At 36.8% G+C, this 25,422-nt stretch overlaps 2 protein-coding genes, 1 non-coding gene and 1 pseudogene across 3 annotated transcripts; 3 read left to right on the forward strand and 1 right to left on the reverse strand.

Annotated features, from left to right (window-relative positions):
• The first annotated feature begins 739 nt into the window (after window positions 1-739).
• Window positions 740-3,382, forward strand: LOC117129713 (F-box/kelch-repeat protein At3g27150-like). Its single transcript, XM_033282999.1, has one exon. It carries the CDS (start codon window positions 758-760, stop codon window positions 2,096-2,098), a length of 1,341 nt encoding a protein of 446 aa, XP_033138890.1. The 5' UTR covers window positions 740-757; the 3' UTR covers window positions 2,099-3,382.
• An 858-nt stretch (window positions 3,383-4,240) lies between these two features.
• On the forward strand, window positions 4,241-6,899 carry LOC117129716 (annotated as a pseudogene).
• Window positions 6,900-7,779: 880 nt separating this feature from the next.
• Window positions 7,780-10,111, forward strand: LOC117129711 (F-box/kelch-repeat protein At3g27150-like). Its single transcript, XM_033282997.1, has one exon. The coding sequence runs from the start codon at window positions 7,823-7,825 to the stop codon at window positions 9,197-9,199; it is 1,377 nt and encodes a 458-aa protein (XP_033138888.1). The 5' UTR covers window positions 7,780-7,822; the 3' UTR covers window positions 9,200-10,111.
• A 2,193-nt stretch (window positions 10,112-12,304) lies between these two features.
• On the reverse strand, window positions 12,305-12,410 carry LOC117129724. The gene has a single exon (XR_004453330.1). It is a non-coding gene; the product is annotated as a small nucleolar RNA R71 (small nucleolar RNA).
• Window positions 12,411-25,422: the final 13,012 nt, after the last annotated feature.

Raw genomic sequence — 25,422 nt, forward strand, 5'->3', positions numbered from 1 at the left:
AAGAAAATTAAACAAAAGATAATAATTATGGTAGAGAATTTAAAACAGATATAATATAAATATATATCTGAGTAACTGAGTCATGATTTCATATGTATCTTTTCATCTAACAATATATAATTGGGACTAAAGTGTGAGTTCAATAAAGCATTTTCTATAAGCTATTAAGGTACACATGCAAATTTTATAATAAACCTAATCACTAATTATAATAGTTCATACTCAGATTTTTATACTGTATCACTATCAATCATAAAATATATCTATCTTTGTCATAATATGCTTTTTTGAAATTATATTTTATTAATTTACATTAAATAATACATATTCCCATTTTCATATTTTCTAAGTTCTCTAAATAGTAAAAATTGTAATCATAAAAAGCTTGTAATTATATGTTTTTAGAACTGTGATTTTCCATTTCTATCGTGTTACAAAATTTAAGATTGCATTTATTCTGTTGTTTTATTTATATTAGCTCTCGCAATTGTTTAAAATAATGATTATATTTATTTTTTACTCTCTTGAAGTATCAATTTCTGAATACATCAGAAGTTTACAAAAACATTAACTAATAATTATTAAAAAAAAATTATTGACTTCAATTTAGCTAATGCAATTTTGAATCTCTTTGACTTTCCAGTTTATATAAAAAAAAATATTTCTTGTTTATTTTGAATAAATATTGGGAGTTCTAATTCTTAAATTTGTAACTATATGTAGTAAATTTGTTCAGTCAGTTTTTTGCAACTGAGTGATGTTACTCAAAGTATTATTTTGGAATTTACAGGAAATGATGTCAAAAGATATGGCTAAAATAAATCAAGATATGCTAATGCTAAGGGATGACCAGACTCCTAAAGTTGGAGCTAGCTTGAGCCAATCTAAACGAAGGAAGATTTCAATTGTTGGCATTAAACCCAACATACCTGACCTGAATGTGAAACCTTGTTATGATTCCGATGAGGAAGAAAAAGGAGAAGTTACAAATATATTTCAGAATCTTGCAGGTTTAAAATCTCATGATGGATGCTATGTTCATCATAAGCTTTTGTACGAGCTTGAGGTCGAGATCTTTGCTCGTCTTCCATGCTTCGAATACTGGAAACTGCAGTTTCTTAACAAGAAATTTTTGCAGTTGTTAAAAAGTGGTGAAATTTTCAGGGTGAGACAAGAAAAGGGACTTGTAAAACCCTACGTGATTTTGCATTCAGGGGCTGGATCAAATTGGGAAATGTTTGATAAGGATTTTAAAACCTTTCAGAGACTTCCTAAAGTTCCTTCTTCTGACTATTGCTTTTTCCACAGCGATAAGGAAACAATATGTGTGGGTACTCAACTAATTGTCATTGGAAGAGAAATAGAGGGAATTGTGGTGTTTCGCTACGAGCTAGAGAATCATAAGTGGTTCAAAGGTCCTTCAATGATCACACCGAGGGTCATGTACGGTTCTGCTAGCCATGGAAAAACCGCATTCTTTGCAGGAGGCATTCAAATGGATGACAATGGAAACCCTATTGTTGTGCGAACTGTGGAAAAGTATAATGCTGATGCAAAAAGTTGGACTATGATTAATGGAATGCATAAAGCAAGGAAGTTCAGCTCAGGATGTTTCTTGCGTGGAAAATTTTATGTCCTCGGTGGCAGAGATGAGAATGATAAACACCTCACTTGTGGAGAAAGTTATGATGAGACCACAAATTCTTGGGAGTTGATACCTGACATGTTGAAAGACATGACATTCATTACGCCTTCCCAATCTCCGCCTCATATAGCTGTGGTTGATGACAATCTATACATGTTGGAGACATCTTTGAACGAGCTTCGCGTATATGATATAAACACAAATATTTGGAAGAAACTTGGTGTTGTCCCTGTGAGCACAAACACTACCTTTGGTTGGGGGACTGCGTTTAAATCGATGGGAGATAGACTTCTGGTTGTTGGCTCTTCTCACTCTTGGCATAGGAAAGGAATAGTCTACTCATGCCGTCCTTCTTCAGACGTGGAAGAGCAGCACTGGGAAGAATTAAAATATTGGTGCAGTGGTGCTAAGCTCCCACAGTTTATTCATAACTGTTGTGTGATGTTTGCTTAAAGTTGTTTCCGAGGCAAACTTGTTTTGTATTTGTGCTTACAATAATTTTGTGGCCATGACGCCCAAAACAATTAAAATTGTGGCTTTATGTTGTTTTTTTTTCTGAATTTTTGTTTGGCATTTGAGATACAAATATTGTTGTTTTTTCGTTTATCTTAAGTGCTTATGTTTGTGCAAAAAAACAAAGATTAATGTTGTTTATGTAATGATTATTGGACTTTATTATCTTGTTTTTCCCCTCTTTAGACATTAATGTCACCTAATCATGTTCATTTAAAATTTCTATCATGTTTCAGTTTGTTTTTCCAAAAATATAGGTTTACAAAATTATATACCACACTGAAATCATATCTAATTTTTACTTGCTTGGTTTGGATAACTAGAATTTTCAGGTTATTTGGTTTTAACCATAAACAATGGTTATATTTTTAAAAAATAAAATTGCCTATTTCATTTTACATGGTTAGATGATGGATTTACTAAAAACATAGAATGTACTAATTTAATTTTGGTAAGAAAAATTATTATATTTTATGTGAACCCAAATTGTATTATTTACACAGAGGAGTTGCAAAATAATGGAGTTATAAATAATTAAAAATAAGAAAGCAACAGTTATGACAAATGTGCTTGTTTTTCTATAAATAATGATAAGAAAAATGTTATTATTTTTATAATATTATTCATCAGTTTGATATTAGTGGCTTGATCCCCGTCACTAGTTACTAGATAATCCCAATTTGAAAATGCATGATCAACGATTTGACTTTACTATATTTTTTTTCTTTGAAGCCGATTTAAGGAACAATTCGAAGCTATAGGGGCATCAGATTTTTCTTCGTAGAAGTGAACATTGTGAGCTACTTAAAAGGGTATCAGAGAAGCCGCAAAATATCTATTGCTTTATAATAAAAAATACTTTTTTATAATCTAAGAGTAACTAAATACAGTTTGGTTTGAATCAGGTTAATCATAGGGTGTTAAATTAATACTTGACTTTCTATTTCTAAAGTTTATGTGTTATATATACAAATCGACTTTGATCGAAGAAAAAATAGACAAATTGAATTTCATTATAACTGGAACGTAATCTTTTAATTTGAAATGTGACCTTTTTATTTCACAGGTATTAAATTTGTTATTTATTAAGTTCTTTATTAATGCATACATACTTTTTAAAATTCCAATGAATTAAAATAAGTAAGTTAACTGAAAGCCAAAAATTATTCAAAAAACTATTTCTGTCAAAGTGATAAATATTCTCAAACAATTAACAAAAAAATAGTCAAACCTGCAAGGAGTCACTAATTAGTAGTTTTATGATGTATGGGAAAAACTTAAACAAACTAACAAACGTTTAGTCAAAATCTCTAGAGAATGTATTACTTTGATTTATGGTAGAAGGCTGAATAACCATATTGCATTACTATGGTAAGAAAATTAAACAAAAGATAATAATTATGGTAGAGAATTTAAAACAGATATACTATAAATATATATCTGAGTAACTGAGTCATGATTTCATATGTATCTTTTCATCTAACAATATATAATTGGGACTAAAGTGTGAGTTCAATAAAGCATTTTCTATAAGCTATTAAGGTACACATGCAAATTTTATAATAAACCTAATCACTAATTATAATAGTTCATACTCAGATTTTTATACTGTATCACTATCAATCATAAAATATATCTATCTTTGTCATAATATGCTTTTTTGAAATTATATTTTATTAATTTACATTAAATAATACATATTCCCATTTTCATATTTTCTAAGTTCTCTAAATAGTAAAAATTGTAATCATAAAAAGCTTGTAATTATATGTTTTTAGAACTGTGATTTTCCATTTCTATCGTGTTACAAAATTTAAGATTGCATTTATTCTGTTGTTTTATTTATATTAGCTCTCGCAATTGTTTAAAATAATGATTATATTTATTTTTTACTCTCTTGAAGTATCAATTTCTGAATACATCAGAAGTTTACAAAAACATTAACTAATAATTATTAAAAAAAACATTATTGACTTCAATTTAGCTAATGCAATTTTGAATCTCTTTGACTTTCCAGTTTATATAAAAAAAAATATTTCTTGTTTATTTTGAATAAATATTGGGAGTTCTAATTCTTAAATTTGTAACTATATGTAGTAAATTTGTTCAGTCAGTTTTTTGCAACTGAGTGATGTTACTCAAAGTATTATTTTGGAATTTACAGGAAATGATGTCAAAAGATATGGCTAAAATAAATCAAGATATGCTAATGCTAAGGGATGACCAGACTCCTAAAGTTGGAGCTAGCTTGAGCCAATCTAAACGAAGGAAGATTTCAATTGTTGGCATTAAACCCAACATACCTGACCTGAATGTGAAACCTTGTTATGATTCCGATGAGGAAGAAAAAGGAGAAGTTACAAATATATTTCAGAATCTTGCAGGTTTAAAATCTCATGATGGATGCTATGTTCATCATAAGCTTTTGTACGAGCTTGAGGTCGAGATCTTTGCTCGTCTTCCATGCTTCGAATACTGGAAACTGCAGTTTCTTAACAAGAAATTTTTGCAGTTGTTAAAAAGTGGTGAAATTTTCAGGGTGAGACAAGAAAAGGGACTTGTAAAACCCTACGTGATTTTGCATTCAGGGGCTGGATCAAATTGGGAAATGTTTGATAAGGATTTTAAAACCTTTCAGAGACTTCCTAAAGTTCCTTCTTCTGATTATTGCTTTTTCCACAGCGATAAGGAAACAATATGTGTGGGTACTCAATTAATTGTCATTGGAAGAGAAATAGAGGGAATTGTGGTGTTTCGCTACGAGCTAGAGAATCATAAGTGGTTCAAAGGTCCTTCAATGATCACACCGAGGGTCATGTACGGTTGCTAGCCATGGAAAAACCGCATTCTTTGCAGGAGGCATTCAAATGGATGACAATGGAAACCCTATTGTTGTGCGAACTGTGGAAAAGTATAATGCTGATGCAAAAAGTTGGACTATGATTAATGGAATGCATAAAGTAAAGAAGTTCAGCTCAGGATGTTTCTTGCGTGGAAAATTTTATGTCCTCGGTGGCAGAGATGAAAATGATAAACACCTCACTTGTGGAGAAAGTTATGAAGAGACCACAAATTCTTGGGAGTTGATACCTGACATGTTGAAAGACATGACATTCATTACGCCTTCCCAATCTCCGCCTCTTATAGCTGTTGTTGATGACAATCTATACATGTTGGAGACATCTTTGAACGAGCTTCGCGTATATGATATAAACACAAATATTTGGAAGAAACTTGGTGTTGTCCCTGTGAGCACAAACACTACCTTTGGTTGGGGGACTGCGTTTAAATCGATGGGAGATAGACTTCTGGTTGTTGGCTCTTCTCACTCTTGGCATAGGAAAGGAATAGTCTACTCATGCCGTCCTTCTCCAGACGTGGAAGAGCAGCACTGGGAAGAATTAAAATATTGGTGCAGTGGTGCTAAGCTCCCACAGTTTATTCATAACTGCTGTGTGATGTTTGCTTAAAGTTGTTTCCGAGGCAAACTTGTTTTGTATTTGTGCTTACAATAATTTTGTGGCCATGACGCCCAAAACAATTAAAATTGTGGCTTTATGTTGTTTTTGTTTTCTGAATTTTTGTTTGGCATTTGAGATACAAATGTTGTTGTTTTTCGTTTATCTTAAGTGCTTATGTTTGTGCAAAAAAACAAAGATTAATGTTGTTTATGTAATGATTATTGAACTTTATTGTCTTGTTTTTCCCCTCTTTAGGCATTAATGTCACCTAATCATGTTCATTTAAAATCTCTATCATGTTTCAGTTTGTTTTTCCAAAAATATAGGTTTACAAAATTATATACCACACTGAAATCATATCTAATTTTTACTTGCTTGGTTTGGATAACTAGAATTTTCAGGTTATTTGGTTTTAACCATAAACAATGGTTGTATTTTAAAAAAATAAAATTGCCTATTTCATTTTACATGGTTAGATGATGGATTTACTAAAAACATAGAATGTACTAATTTAATTTTGGTAAGAAAAATTATTATATTTTATGTGAACCCAAATTGTATTATTTACACAGAGGAGTTGCAGAATAATGGAGTTATAAATAATTAAAAATAAGAAAGCAACAGTTATGAAAAATGTGCTTGTTTTTCTATAAATAATGATAAGAAAAATGTTATTATTTTTATAATATTATTCATCAGTTTGATATTAGTGGCTTGATCCTCGTCACTAGTTACTAGATAATCCCAATTTGAAAATGCATGATCAACGATTTGATTTTACTATTTTTTTTTTTCTTTGAAGCCGATTTAAGGAACAATTCGAAGCTATAGGGGCATCAGATTTTTCTTCGTAGAAGTGAACATTGTGAGCTACTTAAAAGGGTATCAGAGAAGCCGTAAAATATCTATTGCTTTATAATTAAAAATACTTTTTTATAATCTAAGAGTAACTAAATACAGTTTGGTTTGAATCAGGTTAATCATAGGGTGTTAAATTAATACTTGACTTTCTATTTCTAAAGTTTATGTGTTATATATACAAATCGACTTTGATCGAAGAAAAAATAGACAAATTGAATTTCATTATAACTGGAACGTAATCTTTTAATTTGAAATGTGACCTTTTTATTTCACAGGTATTAAATTTGTTATTTATTAAGTTCTTTATTAATGCATACATACTTTTTAAAATTCCAATGAATTAAAATAAGTAAGTTAACTGAAAGCCAAAAATTATTCAAAAAACTATTTCTGTCAAAGTGATAAATATTCTCAAACAATTAACAAAAAAATAGTCAAACCTGCAAGGAGTCACTAATTAGTAGTTTTATGATGTATGGGAAAAACTTAAACAAACTAACAAACGTTTAGTCAAAATCTCTAGAGAATGTATTACTTTGATTTATGGTAGAAGGCTGAATAACCATATTGCATTACTATGGTAAGAAAATTAAACAAAACATAATAATTATGGTAGAGAATTTAAAACAGATATAATATAAATATATATCTGAGTAACTGAGTCATGATTTCATATGTATCTTTTCATCTAACAATATATAATTGGGACTAAAGTGTGAGTTCAATAAAGCATTTTCTATAAGCTATTAAGGTACACATGCAAATTTTATAATAAACCTAATCACTAATTATAATAGTTCATACTCAGATTTTTATACTGTATCACTATCAATCATAAAATATATCTATCTTTGTCATAATATGCTTTTTTGAAATTATATTTTATTAATTTACATTAAATAATACATATTCCCATTTTCATATTTTCTAAGTTCTCTAAATAGTAAAAATTGTAATCATAAAAAGCTTGTAATTATATGTTTTTAGAACTGTGATTTTCCATTTCTATCGTGTTACAAAATTTAAGATTGCATTTATTCTGTTGTTTTATTTATATTAGCTCTCGCAATTGTTTAAAATAATGATTATATTTATTTTTTACTCTCTTGAAGTATCAATTTCTGAATACATCAGAAGTTTACAAAAACATTAACTAATAATTATTAAAAAAAAAACATTATTGACTTCAACTTAGCTAATGCAATTTTGAATCTCTTTGACTTTCCAGTTTATATAAAAAAAAATATTTCTTGTTTATTTTGAATAAATATTGGGAGTTCTAATTCTTAAATTTGTAACTATATGTAGTAAATTTGTTCAGTCAGTTTTTTGCAACTGAGTGATGTTACTCAAAGTATTATTTTGGAATTTACAGGAAATGATGTCAAAAGATATGGCTAAAATAAATCAAGATATGCTAATTCTAAGGGATGACCAGACTCCTAAAGTTGGAGCTAGCTTGAGCCAATCTAAACGAAGGAAGATTTCAATTGTTGGCATTAAACCCAACATACCTGACCTGAATGTGAAACCTTGTTATGATTCCGATGAGGAAGAAAAAGGAGAAGTTACAAATATATTTCAGAATCTTGCAGGTTTAAAATCTCATGATGGATGCTATGTTCATCATAAGCTTTTGTACGAGCTTGAGGTCGAGATCTTTGCTCGTCTTCCATGCTTCGAATACTGGAAACTGCAGTTTCTTAACAAGAAATTTTTGCAGTTGTTAAAAAGTGGTGAAATTTTCAGGGTGAGACAAGAAAAGGGACTTGTAAAACCCTACGTGATTTTGCATTCAGGGGCTGGATCAAATTGGGAAATGTTTGATAAGGATTTTAAAACCTTTCAGAGACTTCCTAAAGTTCCTTCTTCTGATTATTGCTTTTTCCACAGCGATAAGGAAACAATATGTGTGGGTACTCAACTAATTGTCATTGGAAGAGAAATAGAGGGAATTGTGGTGTTTTGCTACGAGCTAGAGAATCATAAGTGGTTCAAAGGTCCTTCAATGATCACACCGAGGGTCATGTACGGTTCTGCTAGCCATGGAAAAACCGCATTCTTTGCAGGAGGCATTCAAATGGATGACAATGGAAACCCTATTGTTGTGCGAAATGTGGAAAAGTATAATGCTGATGCAAAAAGTTGGACTATGATTAATGGAATGCATAAAGCAAAAAGTTGGACTATGATTAATGGAATGCATAAAGCAAGGAAGTTCAGCTCAGGATGTTTCTTGCGTGGAAAATTTTATGTCCTCGGTGGCAGAGATGAGAATGATAAACACCTCACTTGTGGAGAAAGTTATGATGAGACCACAAATTCTTGGGAGTTGATACCTGACATGTTGAAAGACATGACATTCATTACGCCTTCCCAATCTCCGCCTCTTATAGCTGTGGTTGATGACAATCTATACATGTTGGAGACATCTTTGAACGAGCTTCGCGTATATGATATAAACACAAATATTTGGAAGAAACTTGGTGTTGTCCCTGTGAGCACAAACACTACCTTTGGTTGGGGGACTGCGTTTAAATCGATGGGAGATGGACTTCTGGTTGTTGGCTCTTCTCACTCTTGGCATAGGAAAGGAATAGTCTACTCATGCCGTCCTTCTCCAGACGTGGAAGAGCAGCACTGGGAAGAATTAAAATATTGGTGCAGTGGTAATAAGCTCCCACAGTTTATTCATAACTGCTGTGTGATGTTTGCTTAAAGTTGTTTCCGAGGCAAACTTGTTTTGTATTTGTGCTTATAATATAATTTTGTGGCCATGACGCCCGAAACATGTAAAATTGTGGTTTTATGTTGTTTTTGTTTTCTGAATTTTTGTTTTGCATTTGGGATACAAATGTTGTTGTTTTTTGTTTATTTTAAGTGCTTATGTTTGTGAAAAAACAAAAATTAATGTTGTTTATGTAATGATTATTGAATTTTATTGTTTTGTTTTTTCCCTCTTTAGCCATTAATGTCACCTAATCATGTTCATTTAAAATCTCTATCATGTTTCAGTTTGTTTTTCCAAAAATATAGGTTTACAAAATTATATACCACACTGAAATCATATCTAATTTTTACTTGCTTGGTTTTGGATAACTAGAATTTTCAGGTTATTTGGTTTTAAACATAAACAATGGTTGTATTTGTTTTAAATAAAATTGCCTATTTCAGTTTACGTGGTTAGATGATGAATTTACTAAAAACATAGAATGTACTAATTTAATTTTGGTAAAAAAAATAATTATATTTTATGTGAACCCAAATTGTATTATTTTACACAGAGGAGTTGCAAAATAATGGAGTTATAAATAATTAAAAATAAGAAAGCAACAGTTATGACAAATGTGCTTGATTTTCTATAAATAATGATAAGAAAAATGTTATTATTTTTATAATTTTATTCATCAGTTTGATATTAGTGGCTTGATCCTCGTCACTAGTTACTAGATAATCCCAATTTGAAAATGCATGATCAACGATTTGATTTTACTATTTTTTTTTTCTTTGAAGCCGATTTAAGGAACAATTCGAAGCTATAGGGGCATCATATTTTTCTTCGTAGAAGTGTACATTATGAGCTACTTAAAAGGGTATCGGAGAAGCCGCAAAATATCTATTGCTTTATGATATACTTTGGATTTGACCCGTTTCATCCATGGTATATAAGTGTTTTATTCTATATATATCTATGCTTTCTACTCTTCTAGGTATGTTTTCAGGTTAAGGTGCATTTCGGAGTAAAGCTATGACCTTGGAGCATTTTGAAGCTTAAAGGACATTTCACTCGAGCTGACCATGTAGAGGTCGACGAGTGGAAGAACAATCGATCGATGTGCATCCAGTGCTGTCGATCGACACCAGGAGATGCCTCGACAGATGAAGATTAATATCGATCGATGTACACAAGTACCATCGATCGATGTCGAGACATTAGACACGCGACATTTTGGATCCAGCGGACTTAAAACCCAAGGCCAAGAAAAATTACGAAAATGCCCTGACGAGTTTTTAACCTAGTAGATTATATATTGCTTAAGTGTTTTGACGGCAGAAGAGCTTTTTAGTTACAGTTTTACTTTGAGAGAGAAGAGAGAGTTTGGGAGAGAAGATCACTTGTGATTGGAAATCCTTGTTTCCATTTCTTTTCATCTATACTATGAATTTCTATTTCTTCATTGTTATGAATTGCTTTGCTATGTCTGAGTAGTTCAATTATTAGATCCAGGGTTCAGATAGGTTTGTGGGATTAGCCCCAAACTATAGATCTGCCTTGTTGTGATATTCATGATAGATTTATATTCATTGCTTGTTTTAGCCTTGCTAACTAGAACTTGATCATAGGATTGCATACTCAAGCACCCTTGTTATCCCATTCTAACATCTATCTATCATATTAGGACTGCTAGAGAGGGCTAACCGCCAATTTAGTATCTTAATAGGGCATATCATTCTCGCGCATAGGCCTGGCTAGAACCCGTCGATCGATGTCCTCAACTGACTATCGGTCGACGTAGGCAAAGGTGTATCGGTCGACGTCCCAATAGGATCATCGATCGACACTTTCATTGTCAACATACTAACCGTTGAGACACGAGATCTAGCTTGTTAACCAGTGAAACATGCGACAGCTGATCACTGAGTTAAGCGATTGAGCTCTAACATATCATGCATACAACAAATAGGCATCTATAGGTATTATAATCTCCAACACCTGAATAGTGGCCCTGCATCTAATATTATTTCCAACCAAGTTACATTTACTATTTACTTCGCTTGTTACTATTGCTATTTCATTTAAACATTTACAACTCTTAGTATTAAAAAACACTAGATTTAATTGTTTCCTAGCTCCTTGTGGATTCGATCCCTAAGTACTACATCTGAACCTCTTTTGATGACAGTAACACTCCTTAGGGTAATTTGAGTGGTATCAAATTTGGAGCCGTTGTCGGGGAGCTTTGATCGCCATTAGATTTAGTTTTATTGATTCTTATTCTTTTCTCTACCCCCTTTCTAACATAATCTTTTTCTTGTCTTTCCATGTGCATGCCCAGCGGTACCAGAAGCAACAAGGAGAAAGATTTGCTGTTCTCAGACGATCCTGCTCACTTGGAACGCACCATCCGTAGAGGTCAACGTTTCTCATCGCTCGACGCAACAACTTCGTCGTCGATCGATACTCACAACGAACCGTCGACCGACACCAGACCATCATCGTCGATCGATCCCAATCGTTCGACAACGATCGATACTACATCGCGTACGTCGATCGATACCGTGTCGTCAAAAATGGTAAACATTATTATTCTAACACAGGACGAGAACGGAAACCTGTATGACCAGAACAGTCATATACGTAATGCAACATGTCAGAAAATAGACGCTCAGAGGACTGTAATCCCTGATGCTGATGCTACAAAAGCTGCTCAACCTGTAGATGAGGACGCTCGATCGAAACCACTGGCCGACTACAATTACCCAGATGAGTACTATTCCAACATATCAGCTATTTGACTTCCGGAGATCCAGAAGCAGAATTTCGAGCTGAAGCCTCAATACTACACTCTCGTGTTGCAGATACCCTACTCTGGGTTACCGCACGAGCATCTTATGGACCATCTAGAACGATTCGAGGATCTAATCGCTGCTATTCGGATGGAAGGAGTCCCCGAAGATTATCTGCTGTGCAAGCTCTTCAGATAAACGCTGAATGGAGAAGCGATGCACTGGCTTAGGCAGCAACCCACATGATCCTTAACATCCTGGGCCGACATCAAGAATGCTTTCTTACGAAACTTCTTCGATGAGGCGCGCGCTGAAGAACTTCGGAACAAAATTTCCACATTCTCGCAGGAGGCTAGAGAGTCCTTCAAAGATGCGTGGATTAGATTTAGGTTCTTCCAGCGAGACTGTCCACACCACGGATTTAACGAAGTGCAGCTGCTAAGCACTTTTTTCTGAGGTATCGCCTTACAGTATCAAATGGCTCTTGATACGGCGAGTGAAGGAAACTTCACTACTCGGAATCCGTTGGAAGCTGTGAGACTTATCGAAAACCTTGCTAACAGTAGCAGCACCAAAAACACTGACTCTGAACAAAAGAAGTTTGTAGCCTCTATCAGGAAGGAACAGATGGACGAAGTAAGAGCTAAGTTAGATGTGGTGCACGAGCTTCTTAGGAAGCAAGTCTGTTCAGCTGAAGTAGAAGTAGCATATACGGAAGGAGAAGAAAATGTGAACTACATCGGAGGTACCGGATTCCAGAAATTTGGAAACCAGGGTGGAAACAGAAACTTCTTTGGAAATGGTCAAAGAAGTAACCAGAGTTCACAATTTCAAAAACCCTTCAACAACATCAACAGCTACTCGAACTCCTACTACCAGAATCCACCACCCCAGACTCAGGAAAGCAAGATCGAAGAGATGCTTGATCGAAAACTGTTGGGACAACAACAAATCACCGCAGATTTTAACGGTAAAATAGACTCTGCCTACAACAATCTGAACACCAAAATCAAGACCTTAGGGACTCAGGTGAGAAAACTTGAAACGCAAGTAATTCAGACTGACGAGACTATAAAGAGGCAAAAAGCTTTCGCTAGAGAGGCAGGAGCCGACAAAGGAAAACACCACGTAAATGCCATCATAGATGATGATTTCTGGCAAGTGGTGAGAAATGAAAAGCTTGAGGAATGGGACTTCCAAATCGAAATCGACATCGATCGACAGACCATGACGAAGATCGATGGACGGATTACTCCAGTCATCGATCGATGTCGTCCGCTAAACTGACTGAATGCAATGCAGTTCGAATTCTAACTCATGAGGAATTCGCAGCTAAGCATCCTCACCCACCCTCCCCTTTCTATGATAAAATCGATCGATCGGTTGAGCCAACCATCAATCGACAGAGTGAGTCCGACGTCGATCGTCACACCCCACCTCCCATCAATCGACGGGCACCTCTGATATACCGAGTGCGGTTACCCTCAATCGATAATGATTATATCAACGCACTCAGACCACCACCTAAACCATTAGCTAGCCCACCCGAACCAAAACCCAACCCTTTAAATAGTTCACCAGAACCAGTTCAAGAAGATCAGGAAACTGAAGGGAGAAGGCTAAGGAAAGGAGAAAATTCCTAAGAACCTTAAGAGGGAAGCTAACGAGAAGGAGATGGATGGTTTCACTAAAAGAGTCATCAGAATCCCAATCGAAAAAGTTTTTGATGAAGCTTACTTCACACACCGGTTGTGCATGTTCTTCAGAGAAACAAAGGTAACTGAGGAGGACATTAGTAGAATGTTTCATCAAGTCAGAGAGAAGATGAAACATAGGATCACATTGACGAAGAAGAGTTGTCCTGGGAAGTTTGCAATACCATGCGTAGTCAAGGGTGTTGAATTTCCCCATTCAATGTGTGACACAGGAGCATCAGTTAGTATCCTCCATAGGATCATGGCAGACCAGCTTGGTTTGACCATCGAACCTTCAACAGAATCCTTCACCTTCGTGGATATTTCAGAAAAACGATCAGGAGGTATCATAAGAGATCTGGAGGTACAGATTGGTAATGCCCTTGTCCCGGTAGATTTTCATGTTCTAGACATCAAGCTTAATTGGAACTCTTCACTTCTGCTTGGAAGATCTTTCCTAGCTACAGTAGGAGCTGTATGTGACATGAACAAAAACAAATTGTGTCTGACGCTGATAGACCCCAACATCCACTACGACCCTATCCAACCTAAGTGAAAGGTTATTAATTCTGTGGATTACGGGAAAGAACTTGGCTTCATTGGCGCATGCCATTGTGGAGCAGAGTATGAATCGGAGTACGAAACAGAGTACTCAGAATCGATCGACACACCCAGTTTTCCATCGATCGATTCCAATGAGTCAACGGTGACCGATGACCGCAACAATACGTCGCTCGACGTTGCTCAGCCGGTTGACCATTTTGCTCCACCTAATCATTGTTACCCACACTTTGCCTTCCAACATCCAAGCAAGAGAGGACGTGATGATAATTCCATAGGCAGTTGGGCATACAGTGGTTTCCATGAAAGTTTTGCAGTTGACACTGTAATTACTTCACCTAACGAGGAACATACAGAGGAATACAATGAGGATTTTTGGAAGGAACATGCAATAGAAATGTCTTTGCAGGATGAAAGATTTGAAACACACACGTTCACCAACACATTTCCAACATCGATCAACGAAGTGCACTCCACATCGGTCGATACCCACCCTCGTCCAGCAAAACAACCGCTCACATTGATCGACACCCATATAGGAACATCGATCGATATTCGCGCCGCAGCAAAAATTCAGGAACAGGAGAATATTCCCTCTCCAACTAGGTTTATAGATACCTATATAAAAGGTTTTGCATCCCTAAAACCACCTCCACACATCAGAGCAGACATACAAGCAGAAAAGATGAACACTCTTCCATCTACATCAACAGGAAAATCCATGAAGAGCAATCATCTCAAGAACACAATTTCTGCAGAAATTACTCTGCCCTTGATCGATGCATCTGTATCAACATCGATCGGTACTACTCTAAACCCTAATCTTTCTATTTCTAAATTGAATGATAATGCAAACATTGATTATGGTTTTCTAACACCTGATGAATTTGGTATTTTCAGGGACCCAGATGGCAACGCACGTGCAATAGATGGAAGGATCTTACAAGTGTCCAGAGAGGACATAGCAGATATCCTTCAAGTGGCCAATGGACCTGACAACCTATTCTCACAGCAACGTGGCACTCCAGACGTCATTCAAACCGATCCAAACAACCACGTAGGAGTCGCCACAACAGAAATCAATCCAGATCTTTCATACCAACCAAAAGGTCAAGAATCGATCCACGGGACAACTGAGACATCGATCGACAGGGTAACACCAACGTCGATCGATAAGGATGACCGGACGTCGATCGACAGACGTTATGAATTTGGAAACCGCGCTTTTGACATGTACGGAGCCAGAAAGTTCACTTGGGAACGAAGGGACGAGTATGGAGTCTACAGAGATGAGTGTGGACACGCACGAGGCGTAGCTGGTGAGATGATACCTGTCACAAAGGACGACATCAGGAAATTACTGGAAAGAGCATCTCTTTTTGAAGAGAGCCACATATGTTTTTCAGAACATGCTACTTCCTTCACACTCACAAGACTGGCACCAGAACTCTACACCAAAGATGAAATCATCGAGATGGTGACTGGTATTTGTGGAGCTCAGGAAAAACTGGGAGAGGAGCTCAAATCATTGGTAGAAGATACACATCAACCTTTGGATAGAGGCTACAATGAGTTTTTCAGAAGTATGGTAGAAATGAGGACAGAAATTGAGAGTTTACGTCAGCAACTTGAGAAGGAAGCCACGACCTCAGCATCGATCGATGCACCACATGCACCATCGATCGACGTCAGTCTTCCTACAGCCCAGATCCCTGCAGAACCGCAATGTTCAGCAAAACACAAGGATGAATGGGAAGTCTCATACATCAACACGAGGATAAACACGTGTACTACCCTCTCAACAACAACGTGGACTGGCTGAGCACTAAAATCGAGCTACTACAGCAAGATCTGGACACCATTCGCAAGAAGGACCAACAACCAGCCACATCGATCGACGTGTGTACCATCAATCGCTCGACGCTAAGATCTCAGCCATGAATGAGAGGCTGAGGACTTACGAGGACATGCATGACCGCTTCATATCACCAGTCATGATAGATTTAAACAAATTGTCTAGTCAAATACTTCATGCCCAAAGGGATATTGATAACATTACTAATCAAAAATTTTTGCAGGCAAACTCATCTTCGATCGACAGGCTACGAGGGCCTTGGATCGATGGCAAGAATCCTGTGGAGTTACTTCCCTACACAGCAGCAGAGGTTGACAAGATCACATCCAAGATCTACACTGCTATAGACACCATGGAGGAACGACTTGACAAACGCTGCGATGACATCTACTTTCCATTCGACAACAGAATCAGTGGACTAGACAGCCACGCAGAATGGCTACAGAAAGAAGTCAAAGCCATTCAGAGGCAACTCGCAGCTCAACACCAGATATCAGCATCGATCGACAAAGCGAGCGAAATCGCTCGATGGTAAGTCGCCGAGATCGACCGACGAACACATAATCGCATCGATCGACGCCGAGTCTACACCAGCCGGCGAGCAGCTGATACACAAGACGATAAAGTCAATGCACAAGGAACTGACAGAACTTTCAGCATACGCCTATGACAACATAGACTGGCACCAGGTCAGCATTGACAACGTTCAAGATAGGCTACAGAACATCTCCAATGTATTTGAGAAGATGGATGACAAATGGACAAGAAATGATGAGGCTACAAGAAGTTTCATTGCATCTTGGTCCAGAATGTGCAGAGATGACGTGGATGCTTGTTTTCCAACAAGCAGTTGTTTCTCCACCAAATAGCCAATCACTACCACAGCAAGCTAAATGACTATAACCAAGCGCTGAGTGGGAGGCAACCCACTATTAGGTATTTTAGTTTGGTTTTATTAGCTAGCATTTATTTACTTTCGTTTTATTTCTTTCAGATTTAGGAGACCCAAGTAAGAGGACCTGAATATCGACCACCGACGAGACGTCGACATCGCTCGACATGGAGAACCACACGACGATCGATGTAACATTTTCCCATCGATCGATATCTAATCCGGTCAGATGTATTTTCCCTACTTGTTACATTTCGTACATCATGAACTATTCCACCTTAACTCCGGCTGAGTTACACTGGGACAGTGTAATTTAAGTCTGGGGGAAGATTTACTGATATAATTTATTTTATTCTTATATAAAAGGAATTTTAATAAATTATGCTTAGCTATTGAAAATAGAGACTATAATCTTATATTGATTTAAAACTTGAATATCTAACCAATCTTTAGCACCATTTTAGATTTACTGATTGCAGATAGCACTATAATGCTAAAGCAGATCGACTATCAACTACACACTTGCCTTGAAACGTATGAAGTAACCAAAGCTGATTTCCAACACTAAACCTGACATAACAGCTTGTCTTGGGGCTTGGTATACATGGGATCGGATTCTTCAGACAGGTCTGGAAGGTAACGCCTTGTGTAGATTATTTATCACATTTTCTCTCTCTAAATTTCGACCCTAGAATAGTTATGAGTTTCTATTTATTTAAAAAAAATATATATAGATCTATTGTTTACTTAGGATGAGTCTGAACAGGACTTGGTGGCTAAAACCATTAAGGCTTGATTCATAAAGACTCCAATAAAAGAGTTCGAAACGGGACTTGGAGGCGGCAATCTTCAAAGCTCGCTTTCGCAGAAGAACTCTTGGATATAGGTCAAAAATAAGTGAACAGAGCTTGGTGGCAACCACCATTAAGTTTTGATTCATGGAAGCCTGTCCAATCTTGGTCACTGATCCTGCAATGGAAGCAGACTTTGACTCAAGAGAGAAAATTAGAGAGAGAGAAACTAGGAACTAACTTTTACATGCAGCTCTAGATACCTGTCTGAAATCCTTGCATCCTATGATCGATACTCCCAAGGTAAAGCATTCACTTTATATTTATGTGATATACCTTGGATTTGACCCGTTTTCATCCATGGTATATTGGTGTTTTACTATATATATATATATATATATCTATGTTTTCTACTCTTCTAGGTATGTTTTCAGATTCAGGTGCATTTCAGAGTAAAGCTATGACTTTGGAGCATTTTGGAGCTTAATAGACATTTCACCCGAGCTGACCACGTAGAGGTCGACGAGAGGAAGAACAATCGATCGATGCGCATCAGTGCTGACGTTCGATACCAGGAGATACCTCGACAAATGAAGATTAATATTGATCGATGTACACAACTACCATCGATCGATGTCGAGACATCAGACACGCGACATTTTGGATTCAGCAGACTTAAAACCCAAGGCCAAGCTAAATTACGAAAATGCCCTGACGAGTTTTTAACTTAGTAGATTATATACTGCCTAAGTGTTTTTGACGGCAGGAGAGCTTTTTGGGTAGAGACCTTTTTGTTACAAGTTTTGGAGAGAAGATCACTTGTGATTGGAACTCCTTGTTATCATTTCTTTTCATCTATACTATGAGTTTCTATTTCTTCATTGTTATGAATTACTTGTTATGTCTGAGTAGTTCAATTATTAGATCCAGGGTTCAGATAGGTTTGTGGGATTAGCCCCAAACTATAGATCTGCCTTGTTGTGATATTCATGATAGATTTGTATTCATTGCTTGTTTTAGCCTTGCTAACTAGAACTTGATCATAGGATTGCATACTCAAGCACCCTTGTTATCCCATCCTGACATCTATCTATCATATTAGGACTGCTAGAGAGGGCTAACCGCCAATTTAGTATCTTAGTAGGGCATATCATACTCGCGCATAGGCCTGGCTAGAACCCGTCGATCGATGTCCTCAACTGACTATCGATCGACGTTGGCAAAGGTGTATCAGTCGACGTCCCAATAGGACCATCGATCGACACTCTCTCGTTGTCGACATACTAACCGTTGAGACACGAGATCTAGCCTGTTAACCAGTGAAACATGCGACAGCTGATCACTGAGTTAAGCGATTGAGCTCTAATATATCATGCATGCAACAAATAGGCATCTATAGGTATTATAATCTCAACACCTGAATAGTGACCCTGCATCTAATATCATTTCCAACCAAGTTACGTTTACTAGTTACTTCGCTTGTTACTATTGCTATTTCATTTAAACATTTACAACTCTTAGAATTAATAAACACTAGATTTAATTGTTCCCTAGCTCCTTGTTGATGTGATCTTGGCTTGCAATGGAACTGAAGAGATGGATCAGCTTGAACCAGAGCTTAAGGAAGTTGAAGAAAGAACCAGGGAGCTGCTTGAACATGAGGAAACAAATGAGAAGGACCTAGAAGTACCTATTGGTCCAATGACAAGATCAAAGCAAGCAAGATTTCGACAAGCTCTTCATCAACTACTTCACACTATCCACGGCAGTCTAGAGTGTGCTTATCCAACCACTCTGGTTGTGATTCAAGCCATCTAAGACAATCATCAAGAGAGGTGTTGTGACTTGCACTCTTTTCCTTAGTTTGGTTTTGTCCCAATGGGTTTTCCAAACAAGGTTTTTAATGAGGCTTGGACACAACACTTATACATGAGCCTCTTGATGAAACTAAGCCTAAACCAGGCCCATTTCCTACTCTAATTTCGTGCATGAAGAAACCAGGAGCTTTTTCTTATTTTCAAATTTAAATTTAGTCTTTGTTTTAATTGTTTTGTGTGTTTCCAAGAAGCTGTGCATGTACAGTCTTCTTCTCTTTATTCTCTGATCAAAACTCTCAATAAAATCATCAAACTCTTTTCTAATAAAAATTCTCTCTGAATCTCGTTTGATCAAACTTGTTCTAAGTGTATTTCGGATCCTTGATCCTTACCTTGCAAGCAAACCCTTGATAGTCCAAGAGTCATTCCGCAACTCTTAGAAGTATCACTCAATCCACTGCTTATTTCATCATCACAATCATTGGAGAACATTCAGGGACGTGATCATCTCACCTAGGATCACTTCAAGTGGTATCAGAGTAGATCTCCATCATCAGGTTGTGTTTTTCCAGATCTGCAACTTGTAGACTTTTCATATTCTGTTATCAGATCTGTTCTAAAATCTAGATCTTGTTAGAAACGTGCTTATTAGGGTCAGATCTACCTAGAAAAAGTTTTTAAATTGCTAAATAATCTGATTTGATTTTCGAAATTACAGAGAAAAGAATCAGGGTTCTTCATAAAAAAATTTCAGAAATCTGATTATTCTAGATTCAATCCTATTACTTTCTGTTATATTATGTTTCTGTGATTTCTTTTACTGGTTTTGTGTTTGGAAATTCAACAGGAACCATGGAAGAAGAAAGCAGACAGAACAATGGAATGGATCAACTACTACTTGATGCTTTGACTGCACGCATGACTACTTTGATGACTACTTTGATGGATCAGAGACTAGAAAACTTCAGAACTGAGGTTTCCCATTCAGAACGTGAGAGATCTAGGAGGAGTCCAAATCAGTCTGCTTCAGAAAGCTATTATAGTCATACCAACATATCCAATGGCACCAGGAGAAGGAGACGTAATCAGGAAGCAAGGCCACAAACCAATGATCCTCTTGGTGGTTTGAAACTGAAGATTCCTGAGTTTAAAGGTACTGCTGATCCTGAAGAGTATTTAGAGTGGGAAAAGAAGATTGAACTTGTGTTCAATTGTAGAGACTACACACAAGAGTACAAAATGAAGCTTGCTCCTACTGAGTTCAAAGAGTATGCGCTAAGTTGGTGGGATAACTTGGTTACAGCAAGAAGAAGGGCTGGAGATTTTCCTGTTGAAACCTGGAACCAGATGAAGGTGATTATGAGGAAGATATTTGTACCGAGCCATTACCACAGAGAGCTTTACTTCAAGCTCAGAACACTGTCTCAGGGAAGTAAATCAGTTGAAGAATATTATAAGGAGATGGAAACCCTTATGCTGAGAGCTGATATACAAGAAGACAGAGAAGCAACAATGGCCAGATTCATGGGTGGTCTAAACCGAGACATCATGGACAGACTTGAAGTTCATCATTATGTTGAGATGGAAGAGCTTCTGCACAAGGCAATTATGTTTGAACAGCAGTTGAAAAGAAGAAGTTACAAGTCTAGCTGTGGAACAAGCAATCCACACTACCAGAAGGACGAAAAGACCAGAGAATCCAAACCATTCTCCAAGCCTAAAGTGGAGGAACAAAGTATTAAAGGAAAGGAAGTAGCCACTGCATCCAAAACCAGAGACATACAGTGCTACAAGTGTAAAGGTTATGGACACTATGCCAGTAGCTGCTCCAACAAAAGGGTAATACTCATCAGAGAGAATGGAGAGATTGAATCAGAGGAAGAGGAACAATCTGAGTCTGAAGAAGAAAGAGTGGAGATGCCAGCTCGTGGAGAGTTACTTGTCGCAAGAAGAACACTGAATCTGCAAGCCAAGATTGTTGGAGATGAGCAAAGAGAGAATCTGTTTCATACTCGCTGTATGGTTCAAGGCAAGGTGTGCAGTTTGGTTATAGATGGAGGAAGCTGTACCAACGCTGCAAGTGAAACCATGGTTGAGAAACTTGGTCTGAAGATCATGAAAAGGCCAACAACTTACAAGTTACAGTGGCTTAATGATGAAGGAGAGCTGGAGGTGAAACACCAAGTCAAGATACCATTGTCTATTGGGAAGTATGAGGATGAGATATTGTGTGATGTCTTACCAATGGATGCTGGACACATACTGCTTGGAAGGCCTTGGCAATCCGATAGAAGAACTCTTCATGATGGGTTCACAAACAGATACTCGTTTGAGTACAAGGGAAAGAAGATTGTCTTAGTTCCTTTAACACCGCAAGAAGTCCATCTTGATCAGATAGCTTTGAAGAAGAATACAGCTTCATCAGAATCAAAGACAAAACAACCTGCCAATCTGTTGCTTCAACCAAAGGGAAGTTCTTTACCTCACTTGCTATTTGTTTTTAAAGAATGCCTAAACATAACAAAGCCAGTGCAGGATCTTCCTAGCAAAATACAGATGCTTTTGCAGGAATTCAAAGATGTTTTTTCCAGAAGAAGCTCAACAAGGATTACCACCTATCAGAGGAATAGAGCATCAAATTGATTTTATTCCAGGAGCTTCACTTCCAAACAAGCCAGCCTATAGAACCAACCCTGTGGAGACCAAGGAACTACAACAACAAGTCACTGAGCTTATGGAGAAAGGTCATATCCGTGAGAGCATGAGCCCATGTGCAGTTCCAGTCTTGCTTGTACCAAAGAAAGATGGTAGTTGGAGAATGTGTGTCGATTGCAGAGCCATCAACAATATCACTGTAAAGTATCGACACCCCATTCCTAGATTAGATGATATGCTTGATGAATTGCATGGTTCTAGCATCTTTTCTAAGGTTGATTTGAAAAGTGGGTATCACCAGATTAGAATGAAAGAGGGTGATGAGTGAAAAACCGCTTTTAAAACAAAACAAGGGTTATATGAATGGTTAGTGATGCCATTTGGGCTGACGAATGCACCTAGTACTTTCATGAGACTAATGAACCATGTTCTTAGATCATTTATAGGTCATTTTGTTGTGGTTTACTTTGATGACATTCTGATCTACAGTAAGAATTTGGATGAACATATTGAGCATCTTAGAAAGGTTCTAGAAGTACTTAGAAAAGAATCCTTGTTTGCTAATCTAAAAAAATGTACTTTTGGAGCAGATAACCTTGTCTTTTTAGGTTTTGTTGTGAGTGCAGAAGGTATTCAGGTTGATGAGGAAAAGATTAAAGCAATCAAAGAATGGCCAAGCCCAAAGACAGTTGGTGAAGTGAGAAGCTTCCATGGTCTAGCCGGTTTCTACAGAAGATTTGTCAAAGATTTTAGTACTTTGGCTGCACCACTGACTGAAGTAATCAAGAAAAACGTGGGGTTCAAGTGGGAACAAGCACAAGAAGAAGCATTCCAAGCCTTAAAAGAGAAACTCACCAATTCACCAGTTCTTTCTCTCCCTGATTTTTCTAACACATTTGAAATAGAATGTGATGCATCTGGTGTTGGTGTAGGTGCTGTGCTTATGCAGGAGAAGAAACCTATAGCTTTCTTTAGTGAAAAGCTTGGAGGGGCTACTCTGAACTATCCAACGTATGACAAAGAGCTCTATGCGCTTGTGAGGGCTTTGCAAACTTGGCAACACTATCTCTGGCCAAAGGAGTTCGTCATCCACACTGATCATGAGTCTCTCAAACATCTCAAAGGACAACAAAAACTGAACAAGAGACATGCTAGATGGATTGAATTCATAAAAACATTTCCTTATGTGATCAAGTACAAGAAAGGTAAGGAAAATATAGTTGCTGATGCACTATTTCGAAGGTATGTTCTCTTAAACACTCTTGAAACCAAACTACTTGGATTTGAACATATCAAAACTTTATATGCCACTGATTCTGATTTTAAGTATATATATGCTTCTTGTGAGAAGTTTGGTCGTGGTAAATACTTCAAGAGTGATGGTTTTCTCTTCTTTGAAAATAGACTATGTGTGCCTAACTCCTCTTTGAGAGATTTGTTTGTCAAGGAAGCTCATGCAGGTGGACTTGGAGGACACTTTGGCGTGGCTAAAACACTGAATGTAATGCAAGAGCACTTCTATTGGCCACATATGAGGAGAGATGTAGAAAAATCTTGCGAAAGGTGTGTCACTTGCAAACAGGCTAAGTCCAAAGTCCAGAACCACGGTCTGTATACTCCTTTACCCATTCCTTTGCATCCATGGCATGACATTTCAATGGATTTTGTTGTTGGGTTACCTAGAACTAAAACTGGAAGAGATTCTATGTTTGTAGTCATTGATAGGTTCTCTAAAATGGCTCACTTTATTCCATGTCATAAGACTGATGATGCTGTGAATGTTGTTAATCTGTTCTTTAAGGAAATTGTTAGACTTCAAGGAATGCCTAGGACAATTGTTGTTGATAGAGACACTAAGTTTCTTAGCTTCTTTTGGAAAACCTTGTGGTCTAAATAAGGAACTAAACTGTGTTTCTCTACTACCTGTCATCCACAGTCTGATGGACAAACTGAAGTTGTCAATAGAACATTGTCTACCTTGTTGTGTGCATTGATTAAAAAGAACCTTAGAACTTGGGAAGAATGTTTGCCACATGTAGAATTTGCTTATAATCATGCTAAGCATTCTGCAACTAAGTTCTCTCCATTTGAAATTGTCTATGGTTTCAATCCTTTATCACCTTTGGATCTAATGCCTTTACCTTTGAGTGAAAGAGTTAGCTTGGATGGACAAAAGAAAGCTGAACTTGTTAAGCAGATACATGAGAAGGCACAATATAGAAAACAAGACCAAGTTGTATGCTAAGTATGCTAACAAAGGAAGAAAGGACATGATCTTTGAAGAAGGAGACTTAGTTTGGATACACCTGAGGAAGGACAGATTTCCTAATGAAAGAAAATCTAAACTTATGCCTAGATTGGATGGTCCTTTCAAAGTCATCAGGAAGATCAACAACAATGCCTATCAACTGGATCTCCAAGGTAAGTATAACGTTAGTTCAAGCTTCAATGTTACTGATTTAGTTCCTTATTGTGCAGAAGAAACGGATTTGAGGTCAAATCCTTCTCAAGTGGGAGAGGATGATGTGATCTTGGCTAGCAATGGAACTGAAGAGATGGATCAGCTTGAACCAGAGCTTAAGGAAGTTGAAAAAAGAACCAGGGAGCTGCTTGAACCTGAGGAAACAAATGAGAAGGACCTAGAAGTACCTATTGGTCCAATGACAAGATCAAATCAAGCAAGATTTCGACAAGCTCTTCATCAACTACTTCACACTATCCAGGGCAGTCTAGAGTGTGCTTATCCAACCACTCTGGTTGTGACCATCTAAGACAATCATCAAGAGAGGTGTTGTGACTTGCACTCTTTTCCTTAGTTTGGTTTTGTCCCAATGGATTTTCCAAACAAGGTTTTTAATGAGGCTTGGACACAACACTTATACATGAGCCTCTTGATGAAACTAAGCCTAAACCAGGCCATTTCCTACTCTAATTTCGTGCATGAAGAAACCAGGAGCCTTTTCTTAGTTTCAAATTTAAACTTAGTCTTTGTTTTAATTGTTTTGTGTGTTTCCAAGAAGCTGTGCATGTACAGTCTTCTTCTTTTTATATTCTGATCAAAACTCTCAATAAAATCATCAAACTCTTTTCTAATAAAAATTCTCTCTGAATCTTGTTTGATCAAGCTTGTTCTAAGTGTATTTCGGATCCTTGATCCTTACCTTGCAAG

The sequence above is a fragment of the Brassica rapa genome, unplaced genomic scaffold (assembly GCF_000309985.2).
Source record: "Brassica rapa cultivar Chiifu-401-42 unplaced genomic scaffold, CAAS_Brap_v3.01 Scaffold0073, whole genome shotgun sequence".
In the NCBI taxonomy this organism is placed as follows: domain Eukaryota; kingdom Viridiplantae; phylum Streptophyta; class Magnoliopsida; order Brassicales; family Brassicaceae; genus Brassica; species Brassica rapa.

What these genes read in the sequence shown, in the direction of transcription:
- LOC117129711 (XM_033282997.1), top strand. Translation starts at nt 7,823, where the DNA reads ATGTTACTCAAAGTATTATTTTGGAATTTACAGGAAATGATGTCAAAA.
- LOC117129713 (XM_033282999.1), top strand. Translation starts at nt 758, where the DNA reads ATGTTACTCAAAGTATTATTTTGGAATTTACAGGAAATGATGTCAAAA.